General features: G+C 45.4%; 1 protein-coding gene across 1 annotated transcript; it reads left to right on the forward strand.

Annotated features, from left to right (window-relative positions):
* Window positions 1-1,003: 1,003 nt before the first annotated feature.
* On the forward strand, window positions 1,004-16,934 carry BPNT2 (3'(2'), 5'-bisphosphate nucleotidase 2). Its single transcript, XM_026689029.2, is given in 6 exon segments — window positions 1,004-1,336; window positions 1,339-1,451; window positions 4,137-4,296; window positions 10,472-10,567; window positions 13,931-14,092; window positions 16,019-16,934. Coding segments are annotated over 6 exon segments (1,062 nt in total). The 5' UTR covers window positions 1,004-1,077; the 3' UTR covers window positions 16,291-16,934.
* Window positions 16,935-18,119: the final 1,185 nt, after the last annotated feature.

Genomic DNA, 18,119 nt, shown 5'->3' on the forward strand with positions numbered 1-18,119 from the left:
TGTCTATATGTGTGTATATATGGGTGTGCATGCATATGTGTATGTGCGTGTATATCTGTTTATATGCATGTGTGTGTATGTGCCTGTATGTGTATATATCTCTGTGTGTATGTGTGTGTATGTATTTATTTTTATTTTATTTATTTATTTGATTTGCCAATTGTTTACAAGATAATAAGTATAAATGTATACATAGTTGTGAATACATGAAATGGGTACATATAAGAAAAATAAAAGAATAAGAGAAACAATAGGACAGGGACGGTAGGCACGTTGGTGCGCTTATGCACGCCCCCTACATAATAATAATGTATGTATACAATTTTTTGCTATGTTCTCCATCAGCCAATTTTGAAAAACGAAAGTAAGTAAAAGTAAAGCCGAAACTGGAGGGCGCCCAGTTGGGGAATATTCCGCTTCTCCGTTTTCCTTCTGCCGGAAGCTAACCAATCCTCCTACCACCGCCGCCGCTTCCCTCTGTAAAGCCGCCGCTCTCTCCCTGTTCACTCTCACTCTATGATTCTTCGAACCCATGCGCATTCGTGGAAGGAGGAAAAGGAAGGGGAGAGAAAAGGCGCTCCCGCGTGACGTCACTCGCGGGCGGCCCATCTGAGGCTGCGCGAGGTGGAGCGGAAGTTGCGCATGCACCGGAAACGCAGGCCGCGCTCCGCCGGCCCTGACGCGCTCTGGCCCCACCCCGGTCCCATCCAGCACTGGGGGAAAACGCAGGGTCCGACACCCTTGCATCACTGGGACACCTCAGCGGCGTTGAGAAAACGACCGGAAGTTGCGTGTGGGGTGCCTGCGTAAGCCGGAAGTGTAGGCCCCGCGCCTGCCCCTGAGAAGCCCTGGGAAAACCTCAGCGGCGGAGGGAAGAGGACCGAAAGTGACATCGCGGCGCCGGAAATGCAGGCTCCGCGCCTACCCCTGAGGCACCCTGTTCCCCTCCCCGCGCTGAGGGGAAACGGCGGCAGGAAGGGGACCGGAAATGACGTCCGGTGCCGGAAGTGCAGGCTCCGCGCCGCCCCTGAGGCGTCATGGCTCCGCTCTGAGGTAAAGTAGGAAAAAAAGGCGGCCATGGCGCCGATGGGGATTCGGCTTTCCCCGCTCGGGGTGGCCGTCTTTTGCCTGCTCGGCCTGGCTGTGCTCTACCACCTCTACTCGGGCTTCCTAGCCGGCCGCTTCGCCTCCTTCCTCTTGGGCGGGCCTCATGCGCTGGCCGGCGGCGTCGGCAGCGACGGCTTGGTGGACTTGCGGGAGTTGCTGGCCGCTTCAGTGGCGGCGGCGGTCCGCGGCGGGGCCGAGGTGCGTCGAGTCCGCGAGGACAACGCGCTGCACCCCTGGTGAAAGGAAAGACCCGCGAAGGGGCCGAGGAGAAGATGACCAGCGGCGACCTGCTCTCCAACCGCAAGATGTATTTCCTCCTCAAGGCCGCCTTCCCCGACGTCCAGGTGAGGGGAGGACGCCAAAGCCCATTATCCGCCGCCTCCTTGTGGTGGTGTTGGGGTGTCTGGGAGATGAGAGCGCCCGTAGGCGCCGGGTTGGGCAAAGGGGCGGGGGAGGGAGACTCAAGCAACGCAGAGGGGAAGCTGGGTGGACTACAAGGCCCAGAATCCCCATCCAGGATTCTCCAGCCATGCTTTAAGTGGGGGTGGGGTTCAAACTCCCATGATTCCCAGCCAGCCATGCATGTGAGGAAAAGCCAGGTGGGGTTCAGCTCCCATGATTCCCAGCCAGCCAGCCAGCCGTGCAAGGGGAAGCCAGGTGAGGTTCAGCTCCCATGATTCCCAGCCAGCCATGCATGTGAGGAAAAGCCTGGTGCGGTTCAACTCCCATGATTCCCAGCCAGCTGGTTGCCCGATTAGAAACAGGAGGGATGAATTTCAATCAACATTGAAGGTGCGGTCTCACTTCCTGTTGAAAAGCTTACACAACAGTGTCCCGGTTTGTGCAGTACAACTGCAACCTGGGATGGGGCCAGGGAAAAGCAGAAGTTGCACCCTGTTGTAACCTGCCTGTTGCCACATATTGCGCTAATGTCAGGTGTCTTTCATTCAATCCCAAAGTGAAGCAACACCAGGCCGATCCGGCAAGTTTCCTAAAAGGGAGCATTGTGAAAACATAGCTAGTCCTCAACTTATGACCGTCATCTTCATATTTTAACGACCGCATAATGCCTTGCGGGGTGGAGTCTGGGCAACTGAATGGTGCTAGCAGAGTGTTTGAATGGCCAGATGCCCTCCCTTCCTGTGGCTAGGGCGAAGTTTTGTTCAGCAGATATATTCCCATTGTGCTGAGAGAGAGAGAGAGAAATATCTGCCTCTACTTAGGATTGAACTCACAGCCTTTGGATTGTGAGGCAAGGGCTCCACCTCTAGGCCACTGCACCATTCCCAACTTTCAATCAGTTGATGGATTTTCTTGCCACGTTGGTTGAGCGAATCGTTCTACAGGCAGTCCTTGACTTACGACTGTAATGGAGCCCCCGATAAAGCGCGAGACATCGGTTAAATGAGCTCCATCCTTTCTTGCCACCATTGTTAAGTGAATCATCGCAATTGTTCAAATGAATCTGGCTTCTCCCTTGCCGTTGCTTGTCGGATGCAGCCATGGTCACAAGTATAAAGTGGTGGCCAAGCATCGGAATTTCGAGGACGCAATTAGGGGCGGGCTGCAAATGTCATAACTCTGAAACACACGGCTGCTGTAATTTTGGAATGGCCACTAAATGAACTATCTAACTCAAGGACTACCTGTCATCAATAAAAGTTGCCCAGTTTTAAGTGAATCTGGGTTTCAACCCAGGTCGGAAAATGGGAAATGACATGATCCTGGGACGCTGCGGCTGTCATAAGTATGAGTCAGCTGCCAAGCCTCCAAACGGAAAGGACGGGATGCTGCAACTGTCGTGAGTGCAAATCATGCTCATAAGTCACGGTTTTCAGCGTCGCAACTTGGAATGGTCACTAAATGAACAATTGTAAGTTGAGGACTACCTGTACAGAATTTGGCACCAGCTGTAAAAGGGAGCAAAAATAGCGTTTCAATGGGAAGCCTTATTGGTTTCATGTTGAAGCTGTTGGGTAATGTTTGTGACATTATATTCTGGGATGTTGTTAAGAAGGAAATGCATTATGGATTGTGGAGTCCTCGCTGATCTCTGAGCTTGGCTGTTTTTTTGAAGATGTTTCGTGACCCAACTAGGGAATATGATCAGTGCTAGAATGGAGAGGAAGAGGAGGAGGGAATGGGGTGGGGTGTCCTCTATTAGCTGGGAGGTTTTCTTGCAGACATCTCATGACCCAACTAGGGAACATCATCAGGGAGGGAGGGAGGGAGGGAGGAAGGAAGGAAAGGACGACTGACTGACTGACTGACTGACTGACTGTAGGGTCTTTGGTGCTCCCCGAGCTGGGTGTCTTTCTTGCAGACGTCTCATGACCCAACTAGGGAATATCATCAGAAGAGTGAGGAGGGAAGGAGGAGGAGGACTGTGGGGTCCATGGTGCTCTGTGAACTTGGATGTTTTGTTTGGCTCACCTGGGGAATATTGTCAGTGCTGGAAGGGACTATATAAGCAGAGCAAATCCCCTCTTTTTTAGCATTGATGACACTGTGTAGTTGGGTCATAAAATGTCTGCAAGGAAACTATCAAGCTCAGAGAGCATCAAGGGCCCCACAGTCATCGTCGCATTCTCCTCCTCCTCTTCCTCTCCACAAACGCCACTCTCTTCTAGCACTGAATATGTTACCTAGTTGGGTCATGAACATCTGCAAGGAAACCACCAAGCTCAGAGCACCAAGGACCCTACAATCTTCCTTGTTCTTCCTCTCTCTCCTCCTCCTCCTCCTTTCTAGCACTGATGCTGTTCTCTAGTTGGGTCATGAAACGTCTGCAAGAAAACCATCAAGTTCAGAGAGCAATGAATCTTCCTCCTCCTCCTTCTCTTCCTCCTTTCCGCAAACCCCACTCCCTTCTACCATTGACAACGTTCCTCAGTAATAAAAGGTCCACAAGCCCACTCGGAGGCTTAAGAGAGCATCCCAATTCAACCATGAGGTACCTAACTGTTCTCAGCGTGCCTGCGTGGATTTCATGATGGTCGATGCGTCCCTTTCCCTTTCTTTCCCTTTAGATCAACAGCGAAGAACACGTGGATGAAAACAACCCAGAGATCATCGCCTGGGACCGCATCATTCCTGATGATATTGCGAGGCAGGTCCAGCCGAAGTTGGTTCCAGCCGAGAGCATCACCATGTGGATCGATCCTTTGGATGCAACTCAGGAATACACAGGTAACAATGACCAACTCTGAGAATAATATTTCTATCATGTCTCTTTCTCTTTTATCTATCTATCTATATCTATCTTCTAAATATTATCTATCATGTCTGTCTATCATTTATCATTAAATATTTACTTATCTAAATACTATTTACTTCTCTATAATTTCTGTATCACTTATCTTCTAAATATTTGCTTATCTTTGACGTCTATCATTTATCATCTAAATATTATTTACTTATCTATGATGTCTGTATTATCTCTCTAATCTATCTCTATATTCTCAATATTATTTACTTATCTATTTTATCATGTCTATATTATATTTATCTTCTAAATATCATGTCTGTCTTTTATCATCTAAATACTATTTACGTCTCTATAATGTCTATCACTTATATTCTAAATATTATTTACTTATCCATCATCTACCATTTATCATCTAAATATTATTCACTTATCTATTTATCATGTCTATCTTTACCTATATATCTATATCCATCCATTAAACATTATCAATAATAATGAAAAACACTATACATCAAAACATTAAAGATTATCCATCATAACAAAGAAAAAAGACGTTCAAATTCCAAAACCCTCTGTTGCCAAGCCACATAACGACCAAGTGAATTTTGCCCTGTTTGATTATCTCCCTGGCCAGATAGGTTATTTTTTAAGTGAATCCCTGTAGTTGTGAAGTGAGTCACATGGTCATTAAGTGAATATATACACATACATACCCTGTTTCTCCAACAATACGGCCTCCCCCAATAGGAAGTCCCAGCATGTTTTATAGGCATGAAATGAAATTAAGCCCCTCCCTCCAAATTAAGGCCTATATTAAAACATGCGAAATGGGGGGGAATTATGGAGGGGGCTTGCCGTTAGGAAGTACTTTTGTTGCGCACCCGGATATGGTGCTGCCTGCGTTGACCCCAATACGAAGTGCCCCACCAACACCGAGGTCAACATCCAAGCCGTCGCCGCCCGCCCGAAGATGCAAGGGGGGGGGGAAATTAAGTCACCCCCGAAAAGATGGCCTAGCCATTTTTTCGGGGCTCAAAAAAAAATAAGACCCGGCCTTATTATATGAGAAACATGGTACATGCATTTCAGTTTATTACTGTCTTAGACCAGAGACCAGAAAAAATAAAAACATTCGGTGAATCTCCAATTAAAAATTCTAGAGTAACTAATTTCAGAGCAAATTTACGATAAAATCCAGTCTGTCAATTCCTCTATAGCAGGGGTCTCAAACTCAATTTACCTGGGGGCCGCTGGAGGCAGAGGCTGGGCCGCATAAGGGATTCCACAAAAAACGTTGTTAGAAAAATATCCTCAAATGTCATCAACAGTTAATGATTTCTCCAATACATGAACTGTCCTGAACACATGAATGGAACATTGAATGAAGATCATGAACAATTCCTCAGAACATGGCTTCTCCAGCTTACTCCTTGCTGCCAGAGACTTGACAACGCTTCCTCTCACATATCTGAGCCACATTTGGCTTGAGAGAGGAGGCACTTGACACCCTCAGTATGGCTTGAAGATGATCATCAGTAAGTCTGGACCTGTACTTGGACTTGTTAAAGTTCAGGGTGGAGAAGAAGCCACGACGAGGAGCGGCAGGCGGGACTTCCTTCAGAGGTCCATTCCCCCTGCGGCTGCACTAATATTATACTTTCATATCACGGTGGGGGCCACAGGATATCGTCCTGCGGGCACAATTGTTGCTGGCCACGAGTTTGAGACCCCTGCTCTATAGTATAGTAAAATAACTATAGTAAAATAACAATCCAGTAAGGTTTTTTTATTATTATAAACATGCATATTTTTTGAAAATTCGTGCTAAGATGGCCGCGCATTCACATGCTGCAGCTCAGTGCTCTTCGACTTGGTGTTTTTTATGGATGTTTTTGTGTGGATTATCTTGTATTGTGAATACCTCCTGCGGGGTGAACATACTCTACAGCAATTGTGAGCTTGTGAAGATCGGACTACAAAGCAAACAAGAGATAACAGCTAAGTTTGTTTGGAAACATAACATACCGTCAGAGATTGCAAGGCTCCCTGGCTCTCCGTGGATTGTGGCTCCGATGAGAGAGAGGGTGAGAAGGAAGAGAAGACGAAGGGAGAGGGGGAAGAAAAGAGGCTGCAGGGCTGGTGTTTTATACAGGCTGCAAAAACAAACGAAGCGGCTACCGCTCCCAAGTCTCTTTCTGACTAATGCTAGATCCGTGGCAAACAAGATGGATGATTTAAGGTTACAGGTCTCTTCAAGTAAGTTCGTGAAAAGCTGTTGTGTGTTGTTAATCACCGAAACCTGGTTGAACCCCACTATTCCGGACATTGTTATTGAGATGGACGGTTTTTTATTACATCGTCTGGACAGAGACAGAAATGTGGGGAAGTGCAGAGGAGGTGGAGTGTGTATGTTTGTTAAAGAGACTTGGTGTACAAACTCAGAGGTTATAACACGTCACTGCTCTTTGGAGCTGGAATATCTGTCTGTTAGATGCAGACCCTTCTATCTTCCACGGGAATTCAGCATTGTTATTATTCTTGCTGTTTACATTCCGCCGGATGCAAATGTAGATTTGGCTCTGGGCTTCCTGGGTGATGAAATTGGCAACTTGCAAAGCAAATTTCCAGATGCTGTATACATTATTGCAGGAGATTTTAATCATGTGGATCTTCGTGTGGTCCTCCCTAAATTCTATCAACATATAAGGTGTGCCACTAGGGGGTCGAACACCTTGGATAAGGTCTACACGAATATTGCAAATGGATACAGGGTATTACAATTACCACATCTGGGCCAGTCGGATCACTTGTCCCTGCTTTTAGCCCCGGAGTATATTCCTCTGAGAAAACAGGCAGGGTCGGTAGTCAAGATGGTGAAAAGCTGGCCAGAGGGAGCAATGGAGCAGCTAAAGGACTGCTTCGAACAGACAAACTGGGAAGTTTTTGATCATCCTGATCTCGACAATCACACGGCTGCGGTGTTAGGGTATATGGCACACTGTATTGATACTGTCACGGTGGATAAACGAATCCGGGTTTATCCTAATCAAAAACCTTGGATGACCGGGAAGGTTAGACGCTTGTTGTACGCAAGAAATAAGGCTTTTAAGTCTGGGAATGATCTAGATTATAGTGCTGCAAGAACGAACTTGAGGAGAGGCATTAAGCAAGCTAAGGCCGAATATAAGAGGAGAATTGAAGATTGCTTTCTCAGTAATAACATGAGGCAGGTTTGGCAGGGGGTTCAACAACTAACGAACTATAAAGCAAAAAAGGTCTCTTTGGATGGTAGTGCGGCGGTGGTTGAGGAGCTGAACAACTTTTTGCTCGATTTGAGATCCATCAAACTGAAACTGTCCCTTTGCCATCATCTACTCAGCAGAGCCTCCCCTTCATTGTGAATGAGCAGGATGTGAGGCAGAAAATGAAGGCGGTTAATTCCAGAAAGTCAGCTGGGCCTGACTTAATTCCTGGTCGGGTGGTAAAAGACTGTGCTGATCAGTTAGCTGGGGTATGGACCGAAATTTTAATCGATCCTTGACACAATGTGTGGTTCCTGTTTGTCTCAAGGCTTCCACCATCGTTCCACTGCCTAAAAAGTTGCCCACAAATGGTCCGGCGACTATAGGCGGTGGCACTAACTTCCATCTTAATGAAGTGCTTTGAGCAGCTAGTTGAAATTATATTATCTCCTGCCTTCCCAATTCCTTTGATGGGCTTCAGTTTGCTTACAAAGAAAATAGATCAACCGAGGATGCAATTATTACTGTGCTTCACATGGCCTTATCCCATTTGGAAACACCGGGGAATTATGTAAGAATGTTGTTCGCAGATTTTAGTTCTGCTTTCAATACCATCATACCGCACAGATTAATAGCCAAGCTCAAAGATCTAGATTTTCCAGATTCTATTTGTTTATGGATATTGGACTTTTAACAAATCGTCCACAAAGAGTTAAACTGAATGATTATATTTCTACTGTCAAGACACTTAGCATTGGCACTCCACAAGGTTGTGTCCTTAGTCCACTACTGTTCTCCATCTATTCATCTGATTGCACAAATAAACATCCCAACAATAGGATAATGAAATTTGCAGACGATACTACGCTTGTAGGACTTATTTCTGGGGATGATGAGTCTGCATATCGGGATGAGGTATTACAGCTATCCGCTGGTGCAAAAATAATAATCTTCTATTTAATATTAAGAAGACCAAGGAGGTTATAGTGGACTATAGGAAAAAAAGAGCAGACATTCAGCCACTGTATATAGAGGAGCTCGTGTGGAACAGGTGGTTGAATGTAAGTTTCTCGGGACCATCATTACAAATGACTTGACCTGGAGTGCAAACACCGCTGCTTTAATTAAGAAGGCACAACAACGGTTGTATTTACTAAGGATTCTTAGGAAACAACAACTGGCTGAGAGTCTATTGACTACCTTCTATCGGAGTTCAATTGAGAGTATATTATCCTACTGTCTCTGTGTATGGTTCTCGAGCTGCACAGTGGCAGAGAAAAAGGCAATTCAGAGGGTGATCAAGGCGGCCCAAAACATCATTGGCTGCTCACTCCCTCTTTGGAAGAACTGTATAGGAATAGACGTAAGAGGAAGATACTTAATATATTGAATGACTCCTCTCATCCGGGACATCAGCTCTTTGAACTATTACCATCGAGAAGGAGATTTAGGGTATTAAGAACAAGGACGACCAGATTTAAGAACAGTTTTTATCCAAGTGCAGTTTTGAGTTTGAATGCGGGGTCATAAGATTTTTGTGGAATTTAAATGGCTGAGAGAAATGGGGTATTTACATTTTTTAAATTGCATAGAGATGATTGTATGGTTGGTTGTGTTTAGTTTAATTTTTTTCTTTTTAGTGGTGTTTGTCCAGTTTTTACTTTGTGGAAGAGCACCTCATTTCGTTGCACCCGCTTGCGAGTGTAATGACAAATAAATTCTTATGTCTTATGTCTTATGTCATGCATATTTTTTGAACCTTGCATTAACTGGGTCAATTCTTTTTTAGGCAACAATAACAAGAATAATACAGATTGGTATATGTAGTTCTAATCTTCCAATTTCCACAACTTCAACAGAACTGATCTCTTTTCATAATCAAATCCTTATTTTCCCATTAATTCATTTAAATATAAAGAACATTTCTTTGTGCCTTGTATTTATAATCCCTAAATACTATTATTAATATTTTCTAAGAATTATTCATAGTTCAACCATCGCTTCAATATTCCAAATGTGTAAGGTTAATAATAACACTAAATATTAATGTTTAGTCAATCCCGAGAGAGTATCTCAAAATCCCACACAATTCTAGTCCTTGATTATTTTAAATCCATAATATATAACACATTATTAAATAATAATACAGTTTAATTACCTAATCCTAATTCCCATATACAGTCTTCACTTATTTAGATTATGTTATTAAATTATATTTTCTATTAATGTATATACAACTGGTTCCCCTGTCTATATATTCCCATTTTATTGAAATATTTTCTCATCCATCTTTCGATCTTTTTGAAATTCCATCATTTCTTGATTTTTTTAAAAATCAACCTTTTATCTCTCTCTTGGAGTCTTGTATCTCTCTCTCTCTCTCTTTTTGTACCTACTAATCTTCCCTTTCTGAGCACCTTTTATCTCTTTCTTCTGTTGTATTTGGACTCCCATCAACAAAACTTCTTTTTGATTTTTCTATTAAGGAGATTTTTCTCTCTATGCTATTATAAACTCTATTCTGTTATAAACAATCCATGGGGGGACTTTCCTGTAGATGTTCTGTTAGTCACGTGGTTGTTCAGTGAATTTGCCTTGTCAGAAGGTCGCAAAAGGGGATCATACCACACACACACACACACACACACACACACACACACGATATTGCAACCGTCCTAAAGAGCCTCTGAATTTTGCTCGTGCGACCACAGGGACGTTGTACGGTCGAACAACCGGTCCTGGGTCGCTTTTTAATCAGGGCTGTGGCAAACTTCAAACAGTCACTAAGTCGGAACCGTGGTAAGCCGAGGACTTGCTGTAATTTTTTGTTTTGTTTGTGTGTTTGTTTTTACGCTCGCTTTGTTTTTGCACGGACATGTGACGCAAAGGGTTTTTTTCTCTGCTTCCCCTCCAGAGAATCTTTCCCAGTACGTCACCACGATGGTGTGCGCGGCGGTGGATGGGAAACCAGTCGTCGGCGTCATTCATAAGCCATTTTCTGGATATACCGGTAAGTGGCTTAAAAGTCTGTAAGAGATTTTCCATCATCCAGGTCAGGGGTCACCAACCTTTCGGACTTTAGGGACTACTAAATTCATAATTTTAAATCTTGTGGACCACTACTGTGTTTGCCACCAAAAAAGGCACCAGGTTTTATTTGTGGGGGATGTCATCCACTGACTAACCTCACTTGTGCACGTTGCCCTCCCCCCCGGCCTCCTTTTCGCTGTCAGGGGCCTTTAGGAACTCCTTCTGCTATGGCCAGCAAGGCTTTCCTGAAGGCCTCTGCAGCCTATAGGATTGAGCTTTGTGATCAGCTCCTGAGGCCTTCAGGAAAGCCTTGCCGGCCTTGCTGGCTGCAGAAGAAATGGGCCAGCCAGGCTACAAGTGTCCAAAGGCAAATAGTAGGACAGCTCCAATCACCTCTCCATCCCCACCCTAGCTTAATTTTTACCTGTCCACTCCGGAGCGAGTGGGATCTTAATTAGGGCTTATTTTGGAGGTAGGACTTACATTGGGAACACATGTAAAAATCAAGCTAGGACTTACTTTCAGGGTGGGTCGTATTTTCGGGGAAACAGTAATATGATCTACCTAATGACCAGCTGGGTGGGTGTGACTAACTCGATGTCCCTCATGTTAAGGGCGCCTCACTGTCCTCTACTGGCCCCTCCCCTTCCAGCCTCTCCTCACCTGCCCGTCTGGGCTCCTTAGGGCCCCAACACGAAGCAGCTGTAGGAGCTAAGCAGCCCTCATGAGAAAGAGTTGGCCAAACAGCCGGCTCAGTTCAAATTGGATCTGACTGAGAAGGAGGCTTAGCAGAAGCACCTCACTGAGGATTACAAGCCTTGGCTTTCCAAGCAGACATGCAGGAGTGCAAGGCCAGGTACTGGCGCCTGGAGGTTCTTCAGTGGGCTGAGATGGTCAGCCGGTTCCAGGCCATGTTGCAGTCCCACTGGAACAAGGCGGTCTAGCTCTTCGCCACCAGTGGCGCTTCTCTCCAGCCTTCGCCCAAAGCCCTGCCCCAGGAGGCTGAAGCAGACTCCCAAGTCAGAAGGGGAGGGGGAGAATGACTGTGGGGTCCTTGGTGCTCTCTGAGCTGGGTGGTTGTTTTGCAGACATTTCATGACCCAACTAGGGAACATCTTCAATGCTAGAAAGGTCTTATTTTCGGGGAAACACAGTTCGAATGGTTCCTGTAGTCTCCAATTTCTTTTTCTCTATTCTTCCTCTCTCACCATTCCAAGGGGTCTTCATCCCAATTTGGACAGCTAAAAAGTCTGTACAGATTTTCTGTCACCCAGGTCATAGTTGTCCCAAAGGTGCTTTTTTTTTTTTTTTTTTCCTTTGAGGACATTTCACTGTCTCATCTGGTCAGAACTGAAGACGCTTCTAGTGTCAGAGTTCCCACAATTACCCTAATTAATTCATGAACCTCGAGCCAAGCTTCAGAAGAATTCAAAAGATTTATTAGGAGCAACATGCCGGCAGTCACCTAAATGAAGCCAACTCTGGCCTACGTAATTGACAGTCACCTGTGACCCTGTTTCCCTCTCTTCCCCCTGGGTGTGTCATAAATTAGATTCTCCAATGAATGGCTAGGTGTCATCAATCACATTCGCCAATGAAGGATTTTCGTGAGCAGAAGATCTGGTAGCTTAGGCTATAATCTTTGTAAGATAAGCGTGGAATGTACTTCTGGTTTTAAATTGCCGTATGGCTCCTTCAAATTCCCCACCCCCTCCCCCACCCCACTTATGGCAACTCGAAAACAGGCATAGAAATGTTTTACTACTTTGACATCTTGGATGAGAAGCGAAATGTCCTTGAAGACAAAAATATAAGACCGTCTAGTGGCCTTCTCAGAAAAGGACCTTTGGGACAGTAAGCAGGTTGGTTCTTTCAACACAGCGGGGCCTCCTCCATCTTGGCAAGACACACGGAGCTCAATTCCCAGTTTCAAAAGTGTTAAAAAAACACCCCAGTGGGGTATAATCCAGAACCTGCTTTATTAAACACGCTTGGATATTGTGCAGGCTGCTAGTTGAACAAACAATCAAAGAGAAGATTTGCAGCTCAGGGTTGAACTGTGTGGTCCTTGCTGCTTGCTCTCTTTGCAGACGTTTCAGGACCCAAAGAGGTAACATCCTCAGTGAGAGAAGGGAATGGGGTTTGCAGAATGGAGGAGGAGGAAGACTGGGGGGGGGAGGGGGTCCTCGGTGGTTCCTGAGCGGCGTAGCTTTCTTGCAGATGTTTCAACTAGGGAACAGCATCAGTGCTGGAAGGGAATAGATGAGAAAGAGGAGGAGGAGGAAGAAAGGGTGGAAGTTGAGAAAGAGGGGAAGAATAAGGAAGACTGCAGGGTCTTTGGGGCCCTCGGAGCTGGGTGGTTTTCTTGCAGATGGTTCATGACCCAACTAGGGAACTATCAACTTGTAAAGCTTGCTCTCGAGTTGCCATAAGAAGGCGGGGTGGGTGGGTGGTGAGAACTAATGGAGCAATTAGGTTGCTATGACCAGAAGCCCATTCCATGCATACCTTTCTCCAGATTGTATCCTGGGTCACTAGAGGCAGCTGGAGAGGCATGTTTTCTACAGCCCAGGGAAAGTGCTTCGGTTGGAGAATGTGATTTATGACACACCCTGGGGGAGGAGGAGGGAAACAGGGTCATAGGTGGGCAGTAAATTATGTAGGTCAGAGCCAACTCCACATGGGAAAAGTGCTGACATGTTGCTCCTAATAAATAATTGGATTTCTTTTGAAACTTGCCTCGAGGCTCATGAATTAATTAGGGCATCCCTGACAGGAACATCATCAGCGCTAGAAGGGAAGGGATTTGTGGCGGGGGAGGATTGGGGGTCCTTGATGCTCTTGTTTTCTTGCAGACATTTCATGACCAAACTAGGTAACACCCATCAGTGTTAGAAGGGAGAGGGGTTTGAGAAATGGGGAAGGAAGCGGGGGGAGGAAGAGGAAGAGGAAAATGACTTTTTGGTCTTTGATGCTCTCTGAGCTGGATGGATTTCTGGTAGGCAGATAAGTAGATGGGTAGATATTTAGATAATATAGATAGATTTATAGGTAGAGACAGAAATATAAATATTTAGATAATATATAGATTGATATAGATATATAGATCTTTACATAATAGAGTAGATAGATATAAGATTTATAGAGAGATATAGAATAGATATTTATGTAATATAAATGTAGCGATATGGATATAGATTTATAGATATATGGATGTAGATATTTAGATAATATATAGATATATAGAATATATACATAGATATAAATAGATTTATAGATATAGATATCTCATTTGAAAGCCATGATAACCAACACCCTCCACTGATGATTTGCCGTTTTCCAGCTTGGGCAATGGTCAATGGCGGCTCCAACATTCAACCCCGCTCTTCCTACAACGAACGGACACCGACCATCATCGTCTCGCGATCCCACGAAGGGCAAGTCAAGCAGATGGCATGGCAGAGCTTCGGCAACCAAACCGCTATCATTAAAGCCGGCGGAGCCGGTGATTGAATTCGGGGTTGTTGTTGTTGTCATGTTTGTGCAAGTGGAAAATTTGTGAGACACTCGGGAAAACTCCCAATCTCTCTCTTGAAATTTTGGCCTAGTAAGGAATACGGATAGTTCTTTGACTTAATAACGGTTTGGGTAGTGACCGTTGAAAGTTAACAATGGGCCTGGAAAAAAGTGGCTAGTCTAGGGAAGAGAAGGACCAGGGGAGACAGGAGAGCCGCCTTCCAATATTTGAGGGGCTGCCACAGGGAGGAGGAAGAGGGGGGTGTCAAGCTATTTTCCAAGGCACCCAAAGGCCAGACAAGGAGTAAAGGATAGAAACTGATCAAGGAGAGATTCAACCTGGAAATAAGGAGAAACTTTCTGACAGTGAGAACAATCCACCCATGGAACAGAAGTTGCCCTCGGAAGTTGTGGGAGCTTCATCACTGGAGGCTTTCAAGAAGAGACTGGACTGCCATCTGTCAGAAATGGTGTAGGGTCTCCCGCTTGGGCAGGGGGTTGGACTAGATGACCTTCCAACTCTGATTATCTGTTATCTGATTCACTTACCAGCTGGCGCCCGAAAGGCTGTCAAAGGGAGCAAAACTCACTCAGCCAAGGTCTCGCTTAGCAGCGGAAATTTTGGGCTTACTTGGGGTTGTAATGTGAGGACTGTCTGTAATACCTCGTATTTCCCCGAAAACAAGACTGGGTCTTATGTTATCATTTTTTTTGCTACAAAAGATGCATTTTTGGGAAATATGGTCCTAAATGCATCTGTCTGGCTGACAATCTTAATTGGGGCTTATTTTCAGGGTAGGGCTTATATCATGACCATCCTGAAAAGTGCTAGGGCTTATTTTCCATTTGGGTCTTGTTTTCGGGGAAACAGGGTAGCTCCTGAGAGAGATGAATTAAGTCCGTCACACCTTCAGCTCGCCCCTTGAGAGTGCCTGGATATCCCAGGTTACAGGACGTCCCGGACTTACAACCGTTTGGTTTAGTGACAATCAAATGTTACGATGGCCCTGGGGAAAAATAGGGACTTGTGACCCTTTTTCTTCACCCTTAACGATCATCGCGGCATCCCCAAGGTCACCTGACTAAGATTCAGATGGATAAACAAAGTCAAGAGGGAAGCCAGGGTTCGCTTAACAACCGGGTTACTCACTGAACGACTGCGGGGACATTCCCTTAACAGCTATGCCCAGAAAGGATCTAAACTGGGGCAGAATTCCCTTAAGAAATGTCTCAATTAGCAATCTAAATTTAGGGCTCAAATGGTGGCCGTAAGTCGAGGATTAACCAGCGCTGACTTAACTGGGTGAGTCACTTAACAACCGTGGCGAGAAAGGTTGTAAAACGGGACAAAACTCCCTTAACAAATGTCTTGCTTAAGAACAGACATTTGAAACTCCGTTGTGGTTGTAATGGGCCCACAATGGACCCCAAAATTTAGGTTGCTAAGCCAAACATTTCTGAAGTGACTTTTGCTCCATGTCATGCATGACCTTTATGGCCAATGTTTTTCAGTGAATCGCTTGCAGTTGTTAAGTTAGCCGCATGGACATTAAGCAAACCTGGCTTTTCCCCATTGACTTTGGCTGGCCGAAGATCACTGAATGGGGTTGTGTGATTTCCCCCCCTCCCCCCAGAACGCTGCCACCGTTGTAAATATGAGTCAGTTGCCAAGGGTCGGAGTGTAAGTTGTGTGACCCTAGGGATGCCGCGATGGTCATAAGTGTGAGAAACGGTCATAAATGTGAGAAATGGTCACAAGTCCCTTTTTTCAGCAACACAGTCCCTTTGAACTGTCATTAAGTGAACTTTTCCAATGGGAGAACTAGCTGTCTATTGCTAACACTCCGAAATATGACTTTCCTTCTGATTTCTAATCTCTCTCTTTTTTTTAAATTTTGCTTTCTTTTCCGCCCAGGATATAAAGTTTTATCTCTCCTCAATGTGCCCGAAGTGCACCAGGAGAAAGCTGACGTCTACATCCATGTCACCTTCATCAAGAAATGGGACATTTGCGCCGGCAACGCCATGCTGAAGGCCCTCGGCGGACGCATGACCACCTTAGCCGGGGAGGACATCACTTACACGGGCTCTGACGGCAACGAAGACGGCCTGATCGCCAGCATTAAAATGAACCACCAAGCCCTGGTTGAAAAACTCCCCGTCCTCGCCAAAACCTCCCGAAATTGAAACCCTGGGGAAGCCCGTGCGAGCTATTTGAAATGGGGAGAATAAAAAAGCCCCCCGTGCAAGCTACTTCAAATGAATCTGGTGAAAAAGGGGAGGATGGAGAGGGAGGGGGCTTGTTTGAGGACCGGAATCTCGCCACGGCAGCGTTTGGAGAAGACAGTTGGAGCATGGGAGGGATGAGCTTGAGTCAAGCTTCTTTCCTTTTCAATTTTGAGATGGCTCTCGAAAAATCGAGAGAGGCTCATTTTGTCGGAAATGAAATCTGTGAATTTCTTTGTCACGTCGGGAAAGACCCAGATCCGACCGATCGATATTTTGGAGGGGGACGAAGGGGATATGATTCGATTTCCTCCCAATGGATGGTCCTAACTAAAACGATGATCGGAAGAAACCTGATTTTTATGTTTACTTGAAAATGCAAACCAGCGGTGTGCGGAGGAAGGTTTCTCTCTCTCTCTCTTTCTCTCTCTCCCCCTCTCCCTCTCCCCCTCTCTCCCCCCTCCCCCCTCTCTCTGGGTTTTAATTATTTTTATGATGAGAACATTGCTTTGTTTCCCCTGTGTGTTCCGAAGAACGGTGTTGCCCCTGTGCTGTTCCGACTACTGAATATTATTGCCGCGATAAACCCTTGTGAGGCCCAGAAATGCTTTTTTTCCCATGAGCTTCTGATGTATCACACGCCTTTGATCGTTCATTCAGCTCTTTAAGCAAAGGATGCTCTGTGTGTGTGTATGTGTTTGTGCGTAATCAATCGTTCATATTTTTACATATAATTTCAAATTATATATAACCAAATGATCATATACATATATGCGTGTGCACACACATGCTACATTACACACACTCACACACACACGCGCATATATACACAGTGTTTTCCCAAAAAGAAGGCCCTGTCTATATTTTCTTTTTCCACCCAAAAAGGCAACAGGTCTTATTTTCAGGGGATGTTATCCATTGACTAACCTCACTTGTGCGTGTCGCCCCCGGCCTCCTTCCAGAAGTTCTTCTGTGGTTGGCAAGGCTTTCCTGAAGGCCTCTGTAGCGGATAGGATCGATCCGGAGCTTTGGTATCCGCTCCAGAGGCCTTCGGGAAAGCTTTGCCAGCCTTACTGGCTGCGGAAGAAGTGGGCTGGCCAGGCAGGCATAGGGGTGTGCGAGGCCTGGCTACACCTGTCCAAAGGTAAGGAGTAGGGCAGCTCCACCTCCCCTCTTACTCCCATCCTAGCTTAATTTTTACCCATCCATTCTGGAGTGGGCAGGATCTTAATTAGGGCTTATTTTGGTGGGGTAGGGCTTATATTGGGTGTGCCTGTAAAAGTTAAGACTTTCAGAATAGGTTGTATTTTGGGGGAAACTGTGTGTATATATACACGAGCTCAGTGCCCGTGCCTCTGCCTACCAGCATCCATTGGTATTTATCTGACTATCGTCTGTCAGTGTGTGAGAGAGTTGAGGGCTGTTTGGAAACTGAAACACTATTTGCTGTGTTAGTAAAAAACAGCAAGGAGCCTGGGCGTGGCTTAGCTCAACTGTTCTGTACTATGAAACTCTTCTACTTGTGTTTTGCATTTGGAAGAGATTTCAGGTGGGGAGGGGGAGTTGAACTCCTTAGCATCAGAGCATGTTAATCATAACAACAACAACAATAATAAACAAAACAATAATAATAACAATAACAATAATAATGGAAATCCTAATGCTCTGATGGTCATTTTGAAAAATCCTTTCTTAGTACCTAGAAGCCAAAAGTAACATATGTGCAAGTTTGTACGCTTTACGGTTCAGGAGATTTTGTGATGATGCGTGAGGGCATTTCACTTTTACAC

The sequence above is a fragment of the Notechis scutatus genome, chromosome Z (assembly GCF_049901735.1).
Source record: "Notechis scutatus isolate UNSWTSFEM ecotype Mainland chromosome Z, rNotScu1.2, whole genome shotgun sequence".
In the NCBI taxonomy this organism is placed as follows: Eukaryota; Metazoa; Chordata; class Lepidosauria; order Squamata; family Elapidae; genus Notechis; species Notechis scutatus.